General features: G+C 47.1%; 1 protein-coding gene across 3 annotated transcripts; it reads left to right on the forward strand.

Moving 5' to 3' along the window:
- Positions 1-1,624: 1,624 nt before the first annotated feature.
- On the forward strand, positions 1,625-20,819 carry LOC309481008 (uncharacterized protein). Of its 3 annotated transcripts, XM_082145792.1 has the most exons (8): positions 1,625-1,975; positions 2,082-2,565; positions 18,086-18,602; positions 18,838-18,876; positions 18,966-19,346; positions 19,443-19,544; positions 19,651-19,886; positions 20,276-20,819. In XM_082145792.1, the coding sequence occupies exons 3-8, from the start codon at positions 18,413-18,415 to the stop codon at positions 20,600-20,602; spliced, it is 1,275 nt and encodes a 424-aa protein (XP_082001918.1). In that variant the 5' UTR covers positions 1,625-1,975; positions 2,082-2,565; positions 18,086-18,412; the 3' UTR covers positions 20,603-20,819. The 3 variants fall into 3 exon arrangements, with proteins under 3 accessions (XP_082001918.1, XP_082001916.1, XP_082001917.1); XM_082145790.1 differs by having other exon boundaries at positions 18,966-19,544; XM_082145791.1 differs by having other exon boundaries at positions 1,625-2,565; positions 18,966-19,544.
- Positions 20,820-21,104: the final 285 nt, after the last annotated feature.

Consider the following 21,104-nt stretch of genomic DNA (forward strand, 5'->3'; position numbering starts at 1 on the left):
AACGGATCTGGTTTTTAACGGAGCAAGGGAAGGGAATTAAGAATATTATGGAGTCCAGTGTTGTAGTGAGAAACCAGATCATCAGGGGTTGATAGATTGTGAGTGTTGGGGGGCAGAATGAGTGGATACTTGAAGTGAGAGTTGCAGGATTGATATTCTTTATAATCCGAAATGAAATAAGGCGTGGTACTTTAGAGATGGAGAGAGAGTTTCACAGTAAATGAGATGAGAAAATGGTCAGTTATGGGAAGTTCAACAGCTGTAAAATCAGGAGTGACACCAGAGCAGCAGATTAAGTCTAGGGTATGTCCTTTTGAGTGTGTGGGAAAAGTGATATATTGCTGGCATTCAAAACTCTCTAAGCAGGAGGAGAAGTCTTTAGTAAGAGGCAGATTGATATTGTCCATGTGAATATTAAAATCACCCAGCAGTATTGTGTTTGGTGAGAGGATAAATGAGTAAGAGAAGCAGCAAAATCATTTAAAAATTCACTATTCGGTTTGGGGTGGGGCGGTAGACAGTAGCAATGATGGTTGGAGTGGGACTAGACAACTTGCAGACAGCAGATTCGATGGTTTTGGCTGTAGGTCCGGGTCCGTATTGGATGTCTTCTGGGTCCGGACCCGGACCGCGGTCCGCCTGTTAGTGACCTAAGGTTTAGGGTATATGTAAGGTGGGAGGGAATCACTGGATTTCGTGTTCTGCAGTCTGCAATAAGATTTGAAAAAATGAAAAATTTGGCACAAACTTAATCTGGGAAGAATTTGTTAGAAAACATCAATTACAATAGTTTACAACTGTATAAATTGACATTGCATGTGTGATAAATAATTTTACATTGATTTTTATTTTATTTTCCTCATGATATCATTTCCAGAGCGTTTTCCTCTGTCAAAGGTTTGAAGGACAGCCCAAGCAAGGACGAGGAGTACTCTGATGAGCTGCTCCATTGACCCCAAACCTGGACTATTTAACCATTGACCCCACTGGACTATTTAAACCAGTATATTGATGATCAAGATTTAATTAAACTGATTGTATACTGCTCCAATGCTACAGGCTGTAAATAAGAGATTTGCACTTTGTTACACAATGGTGTCTTGATTGTTTTCTGTGAATACAGACCCAGTGTCCACATATGTGGACATCATTTTTTTCAAAAAGTGCTTCATATTCAAAGATAATATCTGGTTATTATATGTATTGGTCCCTCCTAACCCCAAAAACCTAGAAGAAATCTAAAATGCACGCCAAACCAAAGCTCAGGTCTTAGGAGGATATATATATATATTCGGGGATGTTTTTATTTCATGGATACGTTTGTTGTATAAATTAGCTTAAATAATGCTATATATATATATATATATATATATATATATATATATATATATATATATATATATATACACTCCAGGAGCAGGAGGCAATTGAGGCTCATAAGATCAGGAACGAGGAGCTTCAACTACACAAGGTGACCAACATCACCATGCCATCCATCTCATTCAAGTACAAGAACACTGATCTTAAATGCTCGAGGTTTAATAAGTCAGATTTACTCTACAGTGTTTGAAACGCTGCACTGTATTAAAATCTTCGAAATATTGCTTCCTTCTTTCACAGGACGCATTCGTGGAGTTCTTAAATGGACCTCAACTTTTCGACAGCATGTTTGCTGAGGATCCTGATGCAGAGAAACTGGCTCTCCTCCCCAGTTTCCTCCCCCATGGAGACATATCCTTGTTATGAATAGCAAAATATACAAATCAAAAACGAGACAACCAGTTGAACACATCAAAATGCTCACAAATTAAATTCTGTGGAAAATGCAACACATTTTGGAAATGTGTAGCATGGAATGCAACAGATCGCAGACGCCGATCTTCTTGAAGCTCACATCACTTCCTGCCATGAACAGGCTGAGCAGTTCACTGAAACTCTCATGAGTATTGAACTGCCACTGGTGGACCAACTGGAGGTCAGAATAAAAATACCTATATTGTTAATGTAATATTAATTATGGAGCATATCACCTAAACGAATGGAAGTTTCACAAATATGCTTTTTTTGTTTTGTTTTTAAAGGACATCTTCAAAGACATAAAGAGGGACATCTCAGACATGTTTGAAGGGTTCATTCAATATGTGCCAGGAATATATCCTTTATCCAACAAAGCAAATCAAAAATACTTTTATTTTATGGGTAAGGCTTCTTTAACTCTGACACACATTCGCACTGTGTCGAGACCTGGAGAACCGGTAACATGAAAAACAGCTTGGGATTGCCTTGGCAAAACACTGGAGAAGGTGGTCATGGCGTATGTATGACACGCCAATTCGTATGCCATTTTGGCGTGCTATCAAGACGCATAATCGCTTTTTAGCATTTTTTATCAACGCCGTTTGGCCTCCATTGACTTGCATTACCTCGCGATTGCGTGTTAATTTACGCCAAGTTCTCCTGAAAAAAAAACTTCTGTTCGGTTTTTTTCCGACCCTCTGCGGAAACCTACGAAGTGCTTTCAGAGCGCAGTCACGTGACTATCACAGAGACTGGAGGGCAAAGCATGTGAGTTTTCATCTTTTACAACCCACAAGTGTTAAGATTACCTCCGAAAAGAGAAAAAACAAAGATATATATATATATATATGTGGCAGTTGGTGATTTTCTTTTTAATATAAATTAATTCCGACTACGTCACCCGGATATAATCCGGGAACCCACAACTAATACAGTTACACAGAACACGCAGATACGTAGTGGCTGAGTCAGATAACAGACATGATGATAGTACAAAACTATTTTATTCAGAAGACACCATTTGATAAAATACACACAATCTTTAATAATGAATCCTAAAATCAAACACATCAAGCATCACACACGCACGCACACACACACACACTAACCACTTCAGAACCTGGGGAATTTGTCCTGGCTATCAGATCCACACTACAAGCACTCGTGCTCTCTCACAACACTCCACCCGTTGTGAACACTGCAGACTGTCAGTCAAACCACCACCACACCCAAAAGACTTCAGGAACCACGGATACCCCAGATTCTGAAGGGAAAAGAGAAATTCAATCAATATAAAACACATACACATTTCACATGGAACTATCACTGGAGCATATAAACACACAGCCAAAAGGAAATGGGTCTGTCTGGTCTCTTAATAGTGTAGGAAGTGAAATTTAAGAGTTATAATGTTCTATGACTTTAAATAGGATTTGGGATAATATCGCGAGAACGCGCCCCGTGATTTAGATCGGGGGAGAAATCAATCTGGGCAGTTGTGATAGTACAGAGGAAGAGATGAGATGCACTCTTTAGTCGGCTGCGGCCATTCACGATGTCGCCTCTGAATTGTTCAATAAACAAGTGTTGTCATCACCGGAGCTCCTTGTCAGTGTCCTCCCTACAGTGGTGATAACCCAATAAAAAGGAACGAAGCCAAGAACCCACGGAACAGCGCTGGGTAAGAGAACTAACGTTAAAGGATAACACACGCGCGTTACACTGGTGGCAGCGCCGGTTGGCTTGTTTTCTGTTGGGACGCTTGTTTTTTTCTCGCATTGAACGACGTGGATATCGCCGCTTTAACCTGCAGAGCCGTTTAAAGACTGTTTAATTTTTTTTTCACGTGCTCTTTTTGCAAGTTCGGATTACGTGCATCCCCCTCGCTTAAAATGGCGGACGACGAGAACGACGCAGCTGCAGTGCAGAGAGACAGACACGCTGTAGATGAAGCAAGTTCACATCTGCCATTTAAAATTGATCTTCCTGCTCATTTTTCTGGAGATGGTAAAGAGCCTTTTAGTGCATGGATACAGAGATTTGAAGTGGCACTAAATGTCTCAGCTGCACCACTGGATAAGGCCAAACTTCTTCCAGTAAAGCTTACTGGTTCAGCATTTGCATACTGGCAGTCTCTCTCCCCCGGGGTGAAAGCTGACTATGATTTGACTAAAGCTAGTTTGAGCACTGTTTTTGGACGTACAACTTTTTTGGCCACATTTCAGACTTTTTTGAATGCTCGTCCCCGTAAACCACAAGAACCTCTGGAAGTTTATGCTGCTGAGCTCACAAATCTAGTGACTGAAGCATTTCCTCTGTACGATACAGCAGCACGGAATTGTGAAATTTTTCGCAGATTTGTGACCGGCTTAGATCCATCACTCCAACTGAAAATCCATGAGCACGGGGCTGTAACTTTAGACAATGCCTTGAAAGTGGCCACTCAATGTGAACGTGCTCAGTTGGCCATTAGTGTTGCTAACCCTTCACCTGTTATGCCTGTGACAGTAAATTCACAACCATCGGCCAACACAGTGACTGCAACTCACATCACTGAACTAGCATCAGCCATTGCTGAACTCCGAACGGACCTGCATTCCTTACGTCAGTCTCACCTGCGACGAACTGATGAGCGCATGGACCAGCTCTCGCGGCGGATTTCCAGCCTTCAGGATGATGTGACGTCTTCCACACACTCTCCACATCAGACCTGCGCAGCTGTGGACTATGACATCACCGCACGCCATCGCCAGCCTGATTGGGAAGATCATCAGTACCGCCGGGACGATCATCATTACCGCTGGGACGATCATCATTACCGCCGGGACGATCATCACTACCGCCAGGACTGCTGCTGCTCTTCACAACGTACACAGAGAGGTCGACAGCAACACCCTCAGGATGACTGGTGTCCTCCACGACGCTACCATGGCCGTTCAGAAAATGACCGAGCACTTCCAAAGGATGACTTCTCTTGCCAAAGACAGCGCAGCTACTCCCCTTCCTCCCGCAGTCGTGAGTCACAAGTTTCTCACACTACACAATCTGACCAATACACCCCCCATAAACATCATTATGGTAGCTCTAGCTCTGACCGCTCACCTACACGAGACCGCCGGCCTGATTTGGAATATGAACACAGAACCCGTCATGCTCGTTCACCCTCACCAAGGCCACAGTACAGAACTTCCAGTTACCACAGACACAGCTCTCCATCGCCACCCCCCCATTCCCGAAGTTCGCCAAGATCACCCACACGACATGTACATTTCTCCCAATCTCACAAGGTGACGGACCCTTTCTCACCACATCGGGGAAACGAGTAGAAGCTGTCATTGGGGACCAAATGCCAGCTTCATCCCCAATAAGGGTCCACTCTGGTACAGTTAGTCTTAAATCTACTCCACCTACACCATTCATTCAAATTGCACTGGCGGGTACCGAACTCCATGCTTTGGTCGATACTGGGTCAGGTCTCTCTCTCATTACTGATGACTGTCGGAGATCGATCCCAGTTTTGTCTACCCAGCCTATCAGTAAGTCATTTGTGTTAGCGTCATCTGTAACTGGACAGTTATTGGACATAATTGGCTCTGTGATAGCTCCCATACATATTGGAGATGTAACATTTTCTCATGTTTTCCATGTGGTACGCACAGCTACGCATCCTGTTCTAATAGGATGGGATTTCTTAATTGAACACACCGTCACTATTGACATACCACATGCAAGTTTACAACTGTATAACACGTCAGTTCCTCTTTCACCACCCCAGTCACTGATTCCAGTACAGAGTTCTGCTGTCAGCGTCGCTCAGGTGACCATCCCGCCTATGTCAGAGATGGCAATCCCAATTTCTGTCAGAGATAATGGTGTAGCGAATCCTTTCACAGACACGTATGTTGGTATACTGGAACCTCAGCCCCCTCCAGTTGTGACTTTAGGTGTTGCTCGAACACTGACATCAGTTCAAAAGGGAAGGGGCATTGTTAGAGTGGTTAACCCGACTAACGAAACGGTCTCTCTTGAGGCTGGATGTCCATTAGGTCAGATTTTCTCTGTCACTGGCAGTACACTTGATGAGTATACATTAGTCTCAGCTGTGACTACTTCCACAGAAGCTGTCCATCCAGTGCCTGATGTGCATTTGGAGGACACACACTTAAACGCTGAAGAACAGGCACAGCTCAAAAGCCTGCTGACAGAGTTCGCTAACATTTTTAGCTCCCATTCTCATGACTATGGGAAAACCAACCTGGTTGCACATAGTATCAACACGGGTGACGCTGCTCCAATAAAACTGCGGCCTTATAGAACGTCACCAGCTACTCAGGCAGTATTACAACAAGAGCTGTCGAGGCTTTTGGACCACAACATCATCGAGGAATCTCACAGTCCGTGGTCAGCTCCGGTCGTGCTTGTACGGAAAAAGGATGGCACACACCGGTTCTGTGTAGATTACAGACGTCTCAATGACGTCACGATCAAAGATTCACACCCTCTTCCTCGGGTGGATGATACCCTCGATAGACTTTCTGGGGCCAGAGTGTTTAGCACAATTGATCTAACTGCTGGGTACTGGCAAATACCACTCAATCCAGATGACAAAGAAAAAACGGCTTTCTCCACTGGTACAGGCTTATATCAATTCCGTATGATGCCAATGGGAATCTCAAATGCCCCGCCCAGTTTCCAGCGCTTAATGGAGCTTGTACTTCGGGGTCTGCACTGGAGTATTTGTTTAATCTACTTAGATGATATTATCGTCTACAGTGCTGATTTCCCACAACACCTTCAGCATCTGAGGGAAGTTTTTCAACGATTTCGTACAGCTGGCCTCAAACTTAAGCCGTCCAAGTGCCATCTGGCATGTTCTTCTGTTACTTTCCTGGGCCACCGTGTTTCGAGTGCCGGTGTCGAGCCAGACCCATCTAACATAGACAAAGTCAAGACATGGCCAATTCCAACATCAGCCACACAGGTCAGGGCTTTCCTGGGTCTGTGCTCATACTATCGTCGATTCATTAGACAGTTTGCACGCACAGCTGAACCCTTGTACCATCTCACACACAAAGGAGTATCATTCTCTTGGTCGGCAGAAGCAAATGAAGCTTTCAGTGTACTGAAGCAGGAACTGACGTCACAACCAATTATGGCATTTCCAAATTTTTCAAATCCCTTCATCCTTTACACTGATGCTTCCCTTCATTCACTGGGTTCTGTTCTTTCACAACAAGTGGAAGGAAAAGAGCATGTCATTGCATATGCCAGCCATGTGCTGTCTGCCTCTGAAAGAAAATGGTCTACCTTTGATCGGGAATTGTATGCCATTGTGTGGTCAGTCCGTCATTTCCGACACTATCTTGCTTGTCATCCGTTCACCATCGTTACTGATCATAAGCCTTTGGTCGGTCTAAAGAAACTCCCTTTAGATCATGATCCTACAGGTAGACGAGCGCGTTGGGCTATAGAATTAGACCTGTATGACTGGCATGTCATTCACCGTAATGGTGCTAAACACCTTAATGCAGATGCCATGTCTAGGCGGCCAGAGACCAATCCCCTGGAACTGGACAGGTATCTTCAGAGCGACACGTCGACTGTCTCGGCAGCAACTCAGACCACATCAATAGCTTTGCAGGCAAACCCGATGTCGGCACACTCCCAAACACTGCCCATGGACAAAAATGCCCCTTTGCCCATGCTTGTTCCAAACCACACAACATCAAATCTGGTTCAAATCCAAAGTGATTGGAACGTCATGGGGCAACAAAAGTCAGACCCAGATTTAGCTGTTGTTTTCTCTTGGATGGAAACAGGACGTAGACCACCCTTATGGAGGCTACGTGACGCTTCATCATACCTCAGAAAACTGTGGGCACAGTTTCGCCGCCTCGTCATTCATAATGGAGTGTTATGCAGACATTTACGCAATTCCTTAGGTGACAATGCCTTGCAAGTTGTCATTCCTACATCGCTGATTCCTGAGATCCTCAGTCATGTCCATGGACACCCTTCAGTGGGTCATTATGGTTTGGCCAAAACGTTGGATAGAGCCATGCGGTCCTTTTACTGGCCTTACATGTCGTCAGACATTGCTAAACATTGCTCCCAATGTGCTGCTTGTCAGTCAAGGCGTTCCCCTGTGCCCCGCCTACAGGCACCACTCATTCCTATCTCTCCAGACCGTCCATTTCAAATAGTGGCCGCAGACATAACAGAGTTGCCAATGTCTACCAAGGGTAACCGTTATGTTCTAGTAATGATGGACCTGTACACAAAGTTTGTCAACCTCTACCCATTGAAGGATCAAACGGCTGTCTCAGTAGCAGGTTGCATCTTTGACCACTACATCCCACAACATGGTGTCCCTGAGGCCCTACACTCTGACCAGGGCAGACAGTTTGAATCTGACCTCATAAAGCATCTTTGTAACTTGCTATCCATCAAGAAGCTTCGTACGTCCCCTTATCACGCTCAATGTGATGGGGCTGTTGAGCGCTTTAATCGTACCCTGAAAGATGAACTTTCCAAACATCTTTTCGCATCGGGCACAGAGTGGGACGAGCACCTCCCGCAGGTTGCATTGGCTTATAACACCACCAAGCACACTAGTACAGGATTGACACCCTTCTTTTTGGTTCATGGCCGGGAGGCACGCATTTCCCTGGACACACTGCTCCAGGATAATAATGCTCTTAGTACAGCGACAGCGGGCACGCCAGCAGCATATGCTAACAAGCTGCGCAAAAGATTGACCTCTGCTTACCGTTCTGCAACTGCTTACCGAGACAGGGCACAAGATCAACAACGCCTGAACTACGATCGTCATTTAAAATACACTCCTTATAACCGTGGTGACTTGGTGTTAGTGGATGATCCTGCCCACCGCCACAACAAACTGTGTCCACGTTGGGTGGGCCCCTATGAGGTTTTGCAACCAATATGCCCCTCTGGTATTTCCACCCCTGTTAATTTCGAAGTACGGGATGTATCCAAACCATGTGCAAAAGCAAAAATAATTCACTACAATCGCATGAAACCTTACATCACAGACTCGAAGAACACACACGCCCTTACTCCCCCTTCCTCCCCTGTTAAACCGAATACCCTGAATACATTATCAGGACTCCTCCCACCTCACATTACACCGGTGCCACCGGGACTCCCTGCACCCCAGGTTCCATTGGAGCCCACACCATTGCCCCAGTTGCAACCTCACATTCAACGACCTAGCACCCCACAACCATCCAGCTCTGCGCAAAATGCACAGGACAGCCATGTTACCCTGAACCCTGAACTGCTTCCTCTAACACTGTGCACACCTGAAGCTGGACTGTCAACAAGTGCTTATGAGGTTCCTGACACTCCAGTGTCTACTCGGGATGTGCTCCCTAGGACACGTCGGTTGCCTTACCATTTGAAGGACTTTGCACTTTACTGATTTGCTAAATGTTCTTTGTTCTCATGTGTTCTTTATATTAGGTGCAAAGTTAAATCAATGGGAATCTTTATTTAGAGCATGCTTATATATATAATTATATATATTGATGCCGTTAGGGGTCTATTTTAGTTATATGTTTTAGTATTGCTAAACATGTTTTGTTAATTTCGACCCCTTTGATACAGATGTTGGAAAACATGTTAAGAAAAAAATTGTCTTAAGAACTATGTTATAGAAATGAGGACATTTCTTCTTGGGTAAGGGAGTATTATGTAGGAAGTGAAATTTAAGAGTTATAATGTTCTATGACTTTAAATAGGATTTGGGATAATATCGCGAGAACGCGCCCCGTGATTTAGATCGGGGGAGAAATCAATCTGGGCAGTTGTGATAGTACAGAGGAAGAGATGAGATGCACTCTTTAGTCGGCTGCGGCCATTCACGATGTCGCCTCTGAATTGTTCAATAAACAAGTGTTGTCATCACCGGAGCTCCTTGTCAGTGTCCTCCCTACAGTGGTGATAACCCAATAAAAAGGAACGAAGCCAAGAACCCACGGAACAGCGCTGGGTAAGAGAACTAACGTTAAAGGATAACACGCGCGCGTTACAATAGCACCAGCTAACCTGCTGATGGACCGGGGTCAGTACATAACACCAGCTAACCTGCTGATGGACCGGGGTCAGTACAATAGTGGTCAGTAATAGGTCCCCCACCTTCTTGACCAACAAATAAACCCAAAATCACAAACAAAAGAAAATCAATTCAACAAAAATAGAGAAAATAAACAAATAAATACAAAATCCAAACAAATCGACACACTCCTAATAATGTACATATATATATATAGTATAAGTATAAGGGTGACACAAAAGACTTTCGTCCCTATACAGTTACCCCCCGTCCTCAGTCCACCAATCAAGGAACACGATACCAGTGAGAGGAATCCTGACGGCTGTATCTTCAACGCGTGCTTTGATCAGCTGATGTTGTCCTCCAACAGATGGGAACGGTCCCACTGTCGAATTAGAATTTATACAAGTTCACAAATTGAGAATAGATAGTTTGAGCAAAAGACGGAAGAAAGGGCAAACACGGCGACTTGTAAGTGAAGCACCATCCGATCCTTCCAGAGTCGTTCAATATCACACTGAGTTAGAGAGAGTAGCGTGAGCCAACAGCGTCCGCAAACATCCAGAGCCTGTCAAGCCTGCTGCAACACCTCCACGCCTTGTACCACTATTAAAATATAATATTAGGTTTAAGAGATGATCGTCCCGTTAGCTTGGGCATAAGAAACTTGAATCACATACCTGCGGTAAATAACTCGCACTGCACGGTGCACTTGATGTGTGCTCAAAAAAAGACTTGAAATGGTAAATATCGCTCCACGTGTTCTCTTACGAGAGGTCTCTCGTACTGCGTAAGATATCTTACGCTAGGGGAAAATCCTTTTTCCGCGAGATATTGAAGCCAAAAATTATCCTTAATTTTGTAATAATGCAAAACGCGTTGCAGCAGCAATGCAGACATAGGCGAGACAGCTCGCGCGCCTATTGGCTGCTCTGCGGCAACTGCAGCAGCCTATCGAGCGAGGCCTGGCGTGACGTCAGACCCAATCAGGGCACTTCGCGCCCGCTGCGTCACGTCCCGCCGAAATGGGCGTGGTCTAGGCCTATAAATATCGCTCGCAGGCAGCTATTATCTGATTTTTCATCCTTCAAGCGAAGCACACGCATCGCTGGAGCTGGATTAGGAGCCGCGCCGTCGAGAGAGAGCACCTTCAGCGGGACGAGTCACTGAAGTCGCTGGCCGCGCCGCCTTCCTGCCTTCCTGCTGCGCTTTCCGGCGCTTATATCCTTCTCTTTATTACACTGTATTTCTGTGTGTGTGTGTCGCCGCTGCGACACACATTTCTAAAAGAGCTAGCGTCTTTTTAAAGATGCCTTCCTGCGGCTCGTGCAGAGCCACACTCAGCGACGGGGACCGCCACGTGATCTGCGTTTCCTGCCTGGGTGAGGAACATGCAGCTCTCGCGCTCGCTGACGGCGGATGCCCTCACTGCGAGCTGATGGCAATGGCGACTCTGAGGACTCGCCTAGCCGTCTTCACCGAGACTGCTCCCCCGCCCGCCGCGGCGTCGCGCCGTAAAAAGCGCCGTGCCCAGCGGGCCCCGGAACCCTCCCTCAGCCGCCAAAGCTCGCCGGTTCGCCCGCTTGCTTCCCCGGCTTCTTCTGTTTCGCTTCCTGACGGACAGCGGCCGCCGTCTGCCGCCGCTTCCGTTGATATCGCGGATGAGGAAGCCCTGCTGGGAGAGGATGATTCCTGCTCTATCCTGGCGTCAGGCAGTGAGGATTGGGCGGGCTCTGAGGACCCCGCGCCCCCTGCCCGCACTTCGTCAGGCAAAAGAGCTTCCATCGAGACGGAACTCATGCGAGTACTCGCACAGGCCGCGGCGAGCCTCGGCCTCGAGTGGTCTTCGCCTGAGCAGCCCGCTCACAACCGGCTGGATGGATTTTTCCTGCCTGGGGAGCGCGCTTCACCTGTGTCCAGACCGGCGCCCTTTCTTCCTGAGTTACACGAAGAAGTCGCCAAGTCCTGGAGCGCCCCCTATTCTGCTAGAGTGCGTCCTGCTGTTTCTTTGGCATTCTCCGCCGTTGACGATGCCAAGAACAAAGGATACCTCTCGCTGCCGCCGGTTGAAGAGGCGATAGCGGCCCACTTATGCCCGCCCTCCGCTGGACGGCGCGCTAAGCCGGCCCTACCCTCTAAAGCTTGCCGCACGACGTCGAGCTTGCTCCACCGCGCTTTCTCCGCCGCCGGGCAAGCTGCGTCAGCGTTGCATACCATGGCAACGCTCCAGATCTTCCAGGCCGATCTCCTCCGTAAGCTGGATGAGGAAGGACCTGACGCGATCTGCGTGCCGGACTTAAGGAGTGCCACGGACCTCGCCCTTCGTGCTACTAAGTCCGCAGCGCAAGCCATTGGACGGACTATGGCTTCTCTCACCGTGTCTGAGAGACATCTATGGCTGACGCTCTCGGAAATGGCCGAGTCTGAGCGCACCGCGTTCCTCGACGCCCCGCTTTCCGCCGCAGGCCTCTTCGGATCCTCCGTCAAAGATTTCGCGGAGAGATTCGCAGAGGTACAGAAAGCGTCTCAGGCTATGAAGCACTTCCTCCCGAAGCGCTCCAGCTCTGCAGCAGGCCGTGCGAAACCGTCTGCTCAGAGCTCACAGCCACAGCCACCGTCCACTGCCTCCACTTCACAGCGCCGCCAGGCCAGAAGCGCGAGACCGCGCTCCCGCTCATCCGGTCGCCGCCCCGCAGGACGCGGCCCGCGACCTAAGGTTACGGTGAAGCCCGAGGCCCCGAAGTCGTCCTAGCACAGCTAGGAAAACGACGGTGTTCCAGTCCCGCTGCGGCCGGACTCACACCAAAGCTATTCGCTCGTCCAGTTCCAGAAAATGTGACTGTTCCAGTGTTTTCTGCAGCCAACAAGTCGGTTCTGTCACCCGCTTGCCTGCACACAAATGCCGTTTTCACGGCTACCCAGATAAATCCCCAAAAGAGCGTATTTTCTGGTGTCCCGGCCACGGCCGATGGTGTTTCGTGTGTAGTAAGAATGCCCACTGCCCAGTGCCCATCCCTACACATAAGCACAGCCTGTCACACAGGGCTCGCGCACATAAAACCGACTCAGGTCGGTTGCGCTTCAAACATGGTGAATGTGCCCACTACCCAGTGCCCACTAACACCACGTTACGCATGTCTCACGGTTTCTGTAAAAACGAAACCAACATGCACTCGCTTCACGCAAGCGAACGATGTTTTCGGTGTGATAAATGTGCCCGCTGTCCCGCGCCCACATCCACACATAGACATAACAGTTCCCACGGGAACCGCCCAGCCCTCCCCCTCGCGGTTAACCACCGTAGAGGAGTCGAGCGCGGGCAATCTGCCCGCTGTCATCAGCGCGCCCCATGCCTCAAATGTCACGAGCGACACGCTTGTGTTACAGCACACAGAAGCTTCTCCATCGCTGAGCGAGCGGAGCGCGCTTCGTATTCGACCCCTAGCTATCCATGCAGACGCATGGGCAAAGCTGCCCGGGGTTTCGAAGTGGGTGCTGAACATTATAAAAAGAGGCTATTCGCTGCAGTTTCGCCGACGCCCTCGCCGCTATGTGGCGCGCGTCGAGACCACGGTAAAAACAGAAGTAGCACATCTACTTCGAGCCGAAGTGACGAAACTATTGAGAAAAGGGGCCATAGAACCCCTCTCTCAAGATCAGAGCGAAGGAGGGCTATACAGCAGATACTTCCTGGTACCGAAAAAAGACGGGGGTCTCAGACCCATACTAGATCTAAGGCAACTGAACAAAGTGCTTGTGAAGCGACAGTTCAGGATGCTCACGACCAGGCAAATCCTTGTGCAGATTCGCCAAGGAGATTGGTTTGTGTCAATAGATCTGAAAGACGCGTATTTTCAAATACAGATAGCGTCACGTCACAGGCGATTTTTGAGATTCGCCTTCGAGGGCCAGGCATATCAGTACACAGTCCTGCCGTTCGGTTTGTCCCTAGCACCCCGTACATTTACGAAGTGCATGGACGCGGCGCTCGCACCCCTCAGAATGAGAGGCATGCGAGTGCTGAATTATTTGGACGATTGGCTGATTCTAGCGCAATCTCGCGCGGTGCTCATAGAACACACGACCATTTTACTCGATCACCTCGAGGATTTGGGTCTGAGTGTCAATTGGGCGAAGAGCTCCCTGTCACCCAGTCAGAAAATATCTTTCCTGGGCACAGAACTGGACTCACTATCCATGATAGCGCGACTATCACAACGGCGCGCGGTAGACATTCGACGCACAGCGAACTCTTTTCGCTGCGGCGCGTCTGTCCCGCTCAAAAGATTTCAGAAGATGCTAGGTCTCATGGCCTCAGCATCGTCAGTACTCCAGCTGGGTCTGCTCCGCATGCGCCCGCTGCAGTTTTGGCTGAAAGCGCGAGTCCCACGCAAAGCGTGGGCACCCGGTTTGCTTCGCCTCAGGGTCAATCAGAAATGCGTTACAGCGCTGAAACCCTGGAAAGCGAACGACTGGTACCAATCAGGTGTAAGCCTGGGGACTTCCTCGAGGGTGAAAGTGGTGTCCACGGACGCGTCCACCTCGGGATGGGGAGCGCTGCTCGAGGGCAGACCGTTCTTCGGCCAGTGGTCAGAACGGGAGAAGCTCCTGCACATAAACTGCCTCGAAATGCTGGCAGTAGACAACGCGCTGACGCGTTTTTGTCCCCAAATAAAAGGTCACCACGTCTTGGTCCGCTCGGACAACATGTCTGTGGTATCCTACATAAATCGCCAGGGCGGCATCAGATCCGAGAAACTGTACAGGCTGGCAGAACGCCTCCTGGTATGGGCTCAGTGCAACCTGCGCTCGCTCAGAGCAGCGCACGTGCCAGGGATCATGAATATAGGACCAGACAGACTGTCCAGGAACAACGTTCCGGCAGGCGAATGGTCCCTACACCCACAGACAGTCCAACTGCTGTGGAAGAAATTTGGCAGAGCGGAAGTGGACCTGTTTGCGTCTCAAGAAAACGCTCACTGTCAAGAATTTTTCTCCAAGAGCAGGAGCGCGCTGGCCCATGTGTGGCCCCGCCGCCCGCTCTATGCTTTTCCCCCCGTCTCTCTCCTGCCTCAGGTGATAGAACGGATCAGGGAAGAAGGATGCTCAGTACTGCTGGTAGCACCGTTCTGGAAAAACCAACCTTGGTTCCCAGCCGTGATGCAGTTAGCAAGTACTGCCCCGTGGCCAGTACCAGTGAGGAGAGATCTCCTCTCACAGGCCCGCGGCTCGATCTGGCATCCTCACCCGGATCTATGGTCCCTTCATGTCTGGGCCATCAACGGGTACATGTTGGACTCCCTAAAGGAGTATTAAACACGATCACGCAGGCTAGAGCTCCGTCTACAAGACGACTCTATTCTTCGAAATGGTCAGTGTTTTCGGGCTGGTGCACAGCCCGTGGTGTGTCACCCACAAATTGTGATGTGACGGAGGTGCTTTCCTTCCTACAAGAGCTGTTGGATGGGGGCAGGGCCCCCTCCACGCTCAAAGTTTATGTGGCGGCTATAGCAGCGTTCTCAGAAACAACGCTTGGTCAGTCAATAGGAAGGAACGATTTAGTCATCCGCTTCCTTAAAGGAGCTAGGAGACTGAATCCTCCCAGACCTCCCTCAGTCCCCGTATGGGACCTTTCTACGGTTCTGGAAGCCATGAAAGGTGCGCCATTTGAGCCTTTACAGTCAATCGATTTGAAACACCTGTCTTTCAAAACGGTGTTTTTGCTGGCTCTCGCTTCGGTGAAGCGCATAGGGGATCTGCACGCGCTCTCTGTGAGCGCGGCGTGCATGGAGTTTGGGCCCAATGACTCAAAAGTTATACTCAAACCTAAGCACGGTTATGTTCCAAAATCCCTCAACACACCGTTTAGGGCGCAGATTATCTCTCTGTCAGCCCTACCGGTCCCTGATGAGGAAAGAGACGCGAGCCTCCTTTGCCCAGTCAGGGCATTACGAGCTTATGTGTCTCGCTCGTCTGTTTTCAGACAGACGGAACAGCTCTTTGTTTCGTTTAGCGGACGTTCTAAGGGACTAGCCGCGTCGAAACAGAGCCTATCCAGATGGATAGTTGATGCTATAGCGCTGGCATACGCCTCCAAGGGCATGCAGTGCCCTTTGGGTGTCAGAGCGCATTCCACAAGAGGCATGGCCTCTTCGTGGGCTTGGTCGAGTGGGATTGCCTTGCAAGATATTTGTATGGCGGCAGGCTGGGCCTCCCCGTCTACATTTGTAAGGTTCTATAACCTAGAGGTTCCCGCCCTGCAGGCCAGGCTGCTGTCGGTCTAGACTACCAGTATTATCTGACCTGATGCGTTCAGCTCAGAATGCTGCGTTTACTGAGCACAGCTCAATTTTCGACAGTTTAAAGCTGGGCAAACTGTGTAAGACCCACATTTTTTTCCATCAGTTCAGGCCGTACCCCGCCCTGTCTGTATGATGAAATTTGCGTCCCTTCGACGCTACTTTATGTGGAAAGTGAGGCTGCACCCCTCCTTCTTCCCGGACTCTCTGTGAGTTCACTGAGTGATTGTGCACTATATGTACCCCGGGCTTTCGCCCTTGGGTCTTTGGTGTCAGATCTCAGCACGCACGGCGTTTTACACTGGGTCCCCTAGCGTAAGATATCTTACGCAGTACGAGAGACCTCTCGTAAGAGAACGTACTCGGTTACTAACGTAACCTCGGTTCTCTCTAGAAGAGGGACCGAGTACTGCGTATCTTGCCGTGCATGCACACGCTCTGGTTGCTTCGATGATGAAAAACCAGATAATAGCTGCCTGCGAGCGATATTTATAGGCCTAGACCACGCCCATTTCGGCGGGACGTGACGCAGCGGGCGCGAAGTGCCCTGATTGGGTCTGACGTCACGCCAGGCCTCGCTCGATAGGCTGCTGCAGTTGCCGCAGAGCAGCCAATAGGCGCGCGAGCTGTCTCGCCTATGTCTGCATTGCTGCTGCAACGCGTTTTGCATTATTACAAAATTAAGGATAATTTTTGGCTTCAATATCTCGTGGAAAAAGGATTTTCCCCTAGCGTAAGATATCTTACGCAGTACTCGGTCCCTCTTCTAGAGAGAACCGAGGTTACGTTAGTAACCGAGTACGTTTTCTGTTCTCCTCCGCCACACTGCAAGTTGAGCGAGTCCCAAAATTACCCTTCCCGATCCAAACATTCAAGATGCACTTGCCACCAAAAGCCCTTACCTTCTGAGCCTAAACCGGCGCCCCAGAATGACGTCAGTTCCCGCAACCGGAATAGTATGCGTACCTAGATGTCGGTCACATCTCCTTTTATATCCGAGGAAACACCATATTTGGCAATTGACCCCATGATGGCTGATTACATCACCACATATATACAGTATATATATATATATATATATATACAAACGGCAAGTCTTAGGCACATTTGACCCATATACAGCACCCACTGCGTTGTTTTAGCTAATCATTAAGCGCTAGCTGGCTATGCTGCTCATCCGATCATAACATGATAGACTATAATAACTTTCATCACTGCTCATTTCATAAAGGCCGCCGCAAGAAAACGTGTCTTTGTTTACATTGTATAATGTGCTGTTGGATTGCTTATTTTGCAATTCTGTCTGCCATCATCGGACTTACAAATCACATTTACAAATTTTACGTTTTATTTTACATTAGTTATTTCATACGAAGATGAAAGTTTACGCTATATAACCCAGTACAACATAAAAAACACATATTTTTATGTACCTTCTGGTATTCACACTTGCTGTTTTATATTTGTTAATCACCTTATGTTTAATTTTTTTTTTTTTTTATCGGTCGAATGTAGACTTTGAACCCAGCCTAAAATAACCCTATATATCCTGTGAATTTGCGGTCTGTGTTCAAGTGGTTTGTGTAATTTACATTGATGTACCATCAACATGTTTTAAAGTTTTTAAAAATGAATATTAAATGAATAAGTTACATATACAAACGTGCCATGATGAAGTTGGTGAATTGTTAATGCCCCCCTTTACACTTTTTAACATCTTCATCAACTTGTCATGTATAGTATGTCAAATTATGACCATTATCATTTAAATGAAATTGCCTTTCTTCCATGTTTAGTGTTCACTCCAGTATATCATCATCTGAACAGGTGTAGCCTACTACACAAGGGCTAAGGTGTATTTAGTATCTGTGACCATTTTTTTTGTCTAATTCAACCTTCCTTTACTTTGCAGCATTCCAATCTCCTTCAACTCCCAATCACACCTACCTCATCCAACCCTACAGTCGTCCTCTTTAAAAGCGTGACCAACGGCTCTTTTAAGAGCCATTCTTCTCTCTTCTTTTTTTTTTACTCTGTTCCATTCTCAACCTCTCCCAACTTCTTCAGTTTCTCTTTTCCCAAATTTTGTCCTCACTCTCTTACCCTCCGTCACCTCTCTCTCCCTCTTGTTTTCTCTCTCTTTCTCTCTCTGACACACCCACCCACACACACACACACACACACACACACACACAGTCTGTATCTGTCTGTCACTCTGTCTGTTGGTCTGTCTATATAAATGGCAGGCCACTGTAATAAAGAGCTTTTGGAAGCTGCAATGGTCCTTGGGGACATCTATATTGAAAGTGCAGCAGGTGCAGCTACTTCGTACTCTACCCAGACCCCTACTGAGCCACCTGCAGTACGGCCTTGCCAGCGTGGCCACAAGCGAAATGCTAAGGGGAAACCTCTATTCATAGATCAAGAAGGTTTGTTATCTATTTTGGCATGAAGTTGGTTATATTTAATGTTAAGGAGCCTCCGTGGATGTAAAATGTATGTACTGCCAGTGATTGCTTGTCTCGCTAACACCAGACGGCATTTCAATTCACATTTTCAATTGAGAATGGTATTGTGTATTGTATTGAAGTAATGTGATTGTATCCTGTGATTTTGGTGACATTGCTATCCTTTCCAGTGATTCCATATTTCTCTGTGTTGCAGCTGGTGTAGTTCCAATGGACTCTGGGAATATAGTTGCAGGTAAAATGCCATTCAGTATTCCACTATCCAGTATTTCATTTACTGATGCATTGATTTAAATATTTTGTCACAATTGTTTACTGTTTTAGATTCCCTGGCAGCATTACAAGATAGCCTCTCTGGGCTGCCAGAGCGTGCCATGTCTCCCCAGGAGGATCCAGAAGGAAAGTGGGGTCTCCGCCAGACTGTAACACATGAGAGGTGGGACACGGCCCGGCCAAAGCTGATTGAGGCTGTATTGTCTGCTGCCAATGTCCAGAAGACCTGTGGTCACTGCAGTGAGGAGGCTGTGATACGCTGCCTCAACTGTTTTCCACGGCATCTCTTTTGTGAGAAATGTGATGTTTCTCAGCACCGGCAGCATGTTCTGCACAACAGAGACTATTTAGTGGAGGGTTTTCACCAACCCATTTCTCCAACTGTAATAGTGCAGAAAAGAAGCAATGGGACGTATTGTCTTATTTCAGAGGGTATGAGCATATATATTATAGTTTATATGAGCATATATATTTGTAACAATACAATTTGTGTTGATATACATGGTGTTCTCTTTCCATTCGCTACAGCCCGGCTTCTCCCACTTGCATTGCCGACAGCCGTGTGCTCTTGCAGCAGAGCCTCTGTGAAGGTCAGGCCAGGACGACCTGTCACTCTAGTCACAATGAATGGTATGTGTCTGTGTAACAAGGTCTAGCCATTTCAAAGCCTGCTTTCTCAAACAAAGATGTTTTATGGAAATCTACATATCAATCACCATTACCCATTTTATTATAGGACGATTTGATCTCATGCTCCCAGAAGTAAATTGTCAGAGCTGTGGCAGTGACTGGACACCTGATGTCAAGGACCTTGTGTGGAGTGGCTTGTGGCCCGCATCCACTATTAAGTTCCAGACAGTCTATCATGTAAATGTTTTCAAAACGTATGAACAGATGAAGTTGGATGCACCGAGTATGTCTCGTCATGCATTTGTGAAGATGCTAGAGACAAACTCAAAACGTCATGGAAGGGTAAAGTACCAACACTACATTCAGTCTTGCAAACTACTAACTTTTGCTAATGGGGGGGGGGGGAGGGTGTTAGACCTGCTGACTGCAAGGACCTCCTTAGGAATGGCTACTCTCAGTGAGGGCTTCTTTTCTACTTGTACAGTAACGACCTGTTGAAGGAGGAGGTTATAAAGCCTTAATGGAGCACTCACTGTGGAGCTAAATTAGTTATAGGAGTAATCATGCTCAGTTCAGTGTCTCTTGTTTTCTTCATTTTGAATACACACTGGCGTCAGTCACCATGCATTTGAGGCCAATATATGATGACATTTTGCCTGTCTTTAGACAGATGGTTTAATATGTGTAATGTCAAAAATGCAACTTTTTTACTCCCTTTGCATCTCTAACAGATTGGTCAAATCTGCCGAGATACATTTCACCTAAGTTTTCGTCAGTATAAATATTCAATATCGGAGCTAGACAAATATTTGAGAAAGGATGACATAATGCAGTGCCCAGCTTGCACTCCAAACATGGTGGCTGTGTCAGCAGGTGGAAATAGGAAGGCTTATCGCTTAACAATTCAAAAGGGTTTGTATAGTCCCATACTGCACATCAATACAAAAAAGTATGACCATGAAAGGGAATATAAAGTTAGAGATATACCCAAACTAAATGTTCTTCTATTCATTGTATTCAACATTATTATTTTTTTCTACAATTGTTTTTCATTTTAGAACTGGTGATAAGTCCTTCTATGAAGGTCTCTTCTTTGCTCCTGACAATGATGTGGCCTCTTTCGTTGAGAAGCTGCAATCAGGCATGAGAGTGGTAAGACTGAATGAAATGTACACATTCACCAGCCAAACTATTATCATATCATGTTTGGCTCACTTTTGTCTTCACTTTTCACTTTAGTCTATATTATTATTACCACAACACACAGGAGCTGCAGGTGTGCCAGCTGCACCTCCTTAAAGGGATTGTAGGGACGCAGATTGCTTAGTCTGTTTCTGACGCGTGCTTTAAATATTCATTGTCCATACCTTTTGAGTATTCGGATATGCCAAATCCATTTATTGTCCCTTTTTTTTGGCATCGCAAATAACAAATAAAACAAACACAAATTATACTCAATACTTTGACTTATTGCTAACAACTGTTTGGTATAAGCAGGGCCGGTTCTAGACATTAGGAGGCCCTAGGCAAAATTCATGTTGGAGGCCCCCCACCCCCAAT

This window comes from Leuciscus leuciscus (assembly GCF_965113295.1).
Source record: "Leuciscus leuciscus genome assembly, chromosome: 1".
NCBI lineage: Eukaryota > Metazoa > Chordata > Actinopteri > Cypriniformes > Leuciscidae > Leuciscus > Leuciscus leuciscus.

Excerpts from the sequence above, each read along its gene's own strand:
- LOC309481008 (XM_082145791.1), top strand. The coding sequence starts at position 18,413 with ATGGCAGGCCACTGTAATAAAGAGCTTTTGGAAGCTGCAATGGTCCTT. Across the intron at positions 18,603-18,837 it reads TCTATTCATAGATCAAGAAG|CTGGTGTAGTTCCAATGGAC; the intron begins GTTTGTTATCTA and ends TCTGTGTTGCAG. Across the intron at positions 19,545-19,650 it reads CACTCTAGTCACAATGAATG|GACGATTTGATCTCATGCTC; the intron begins GTATGTGTCTGT and ends ATTTTATTATAG.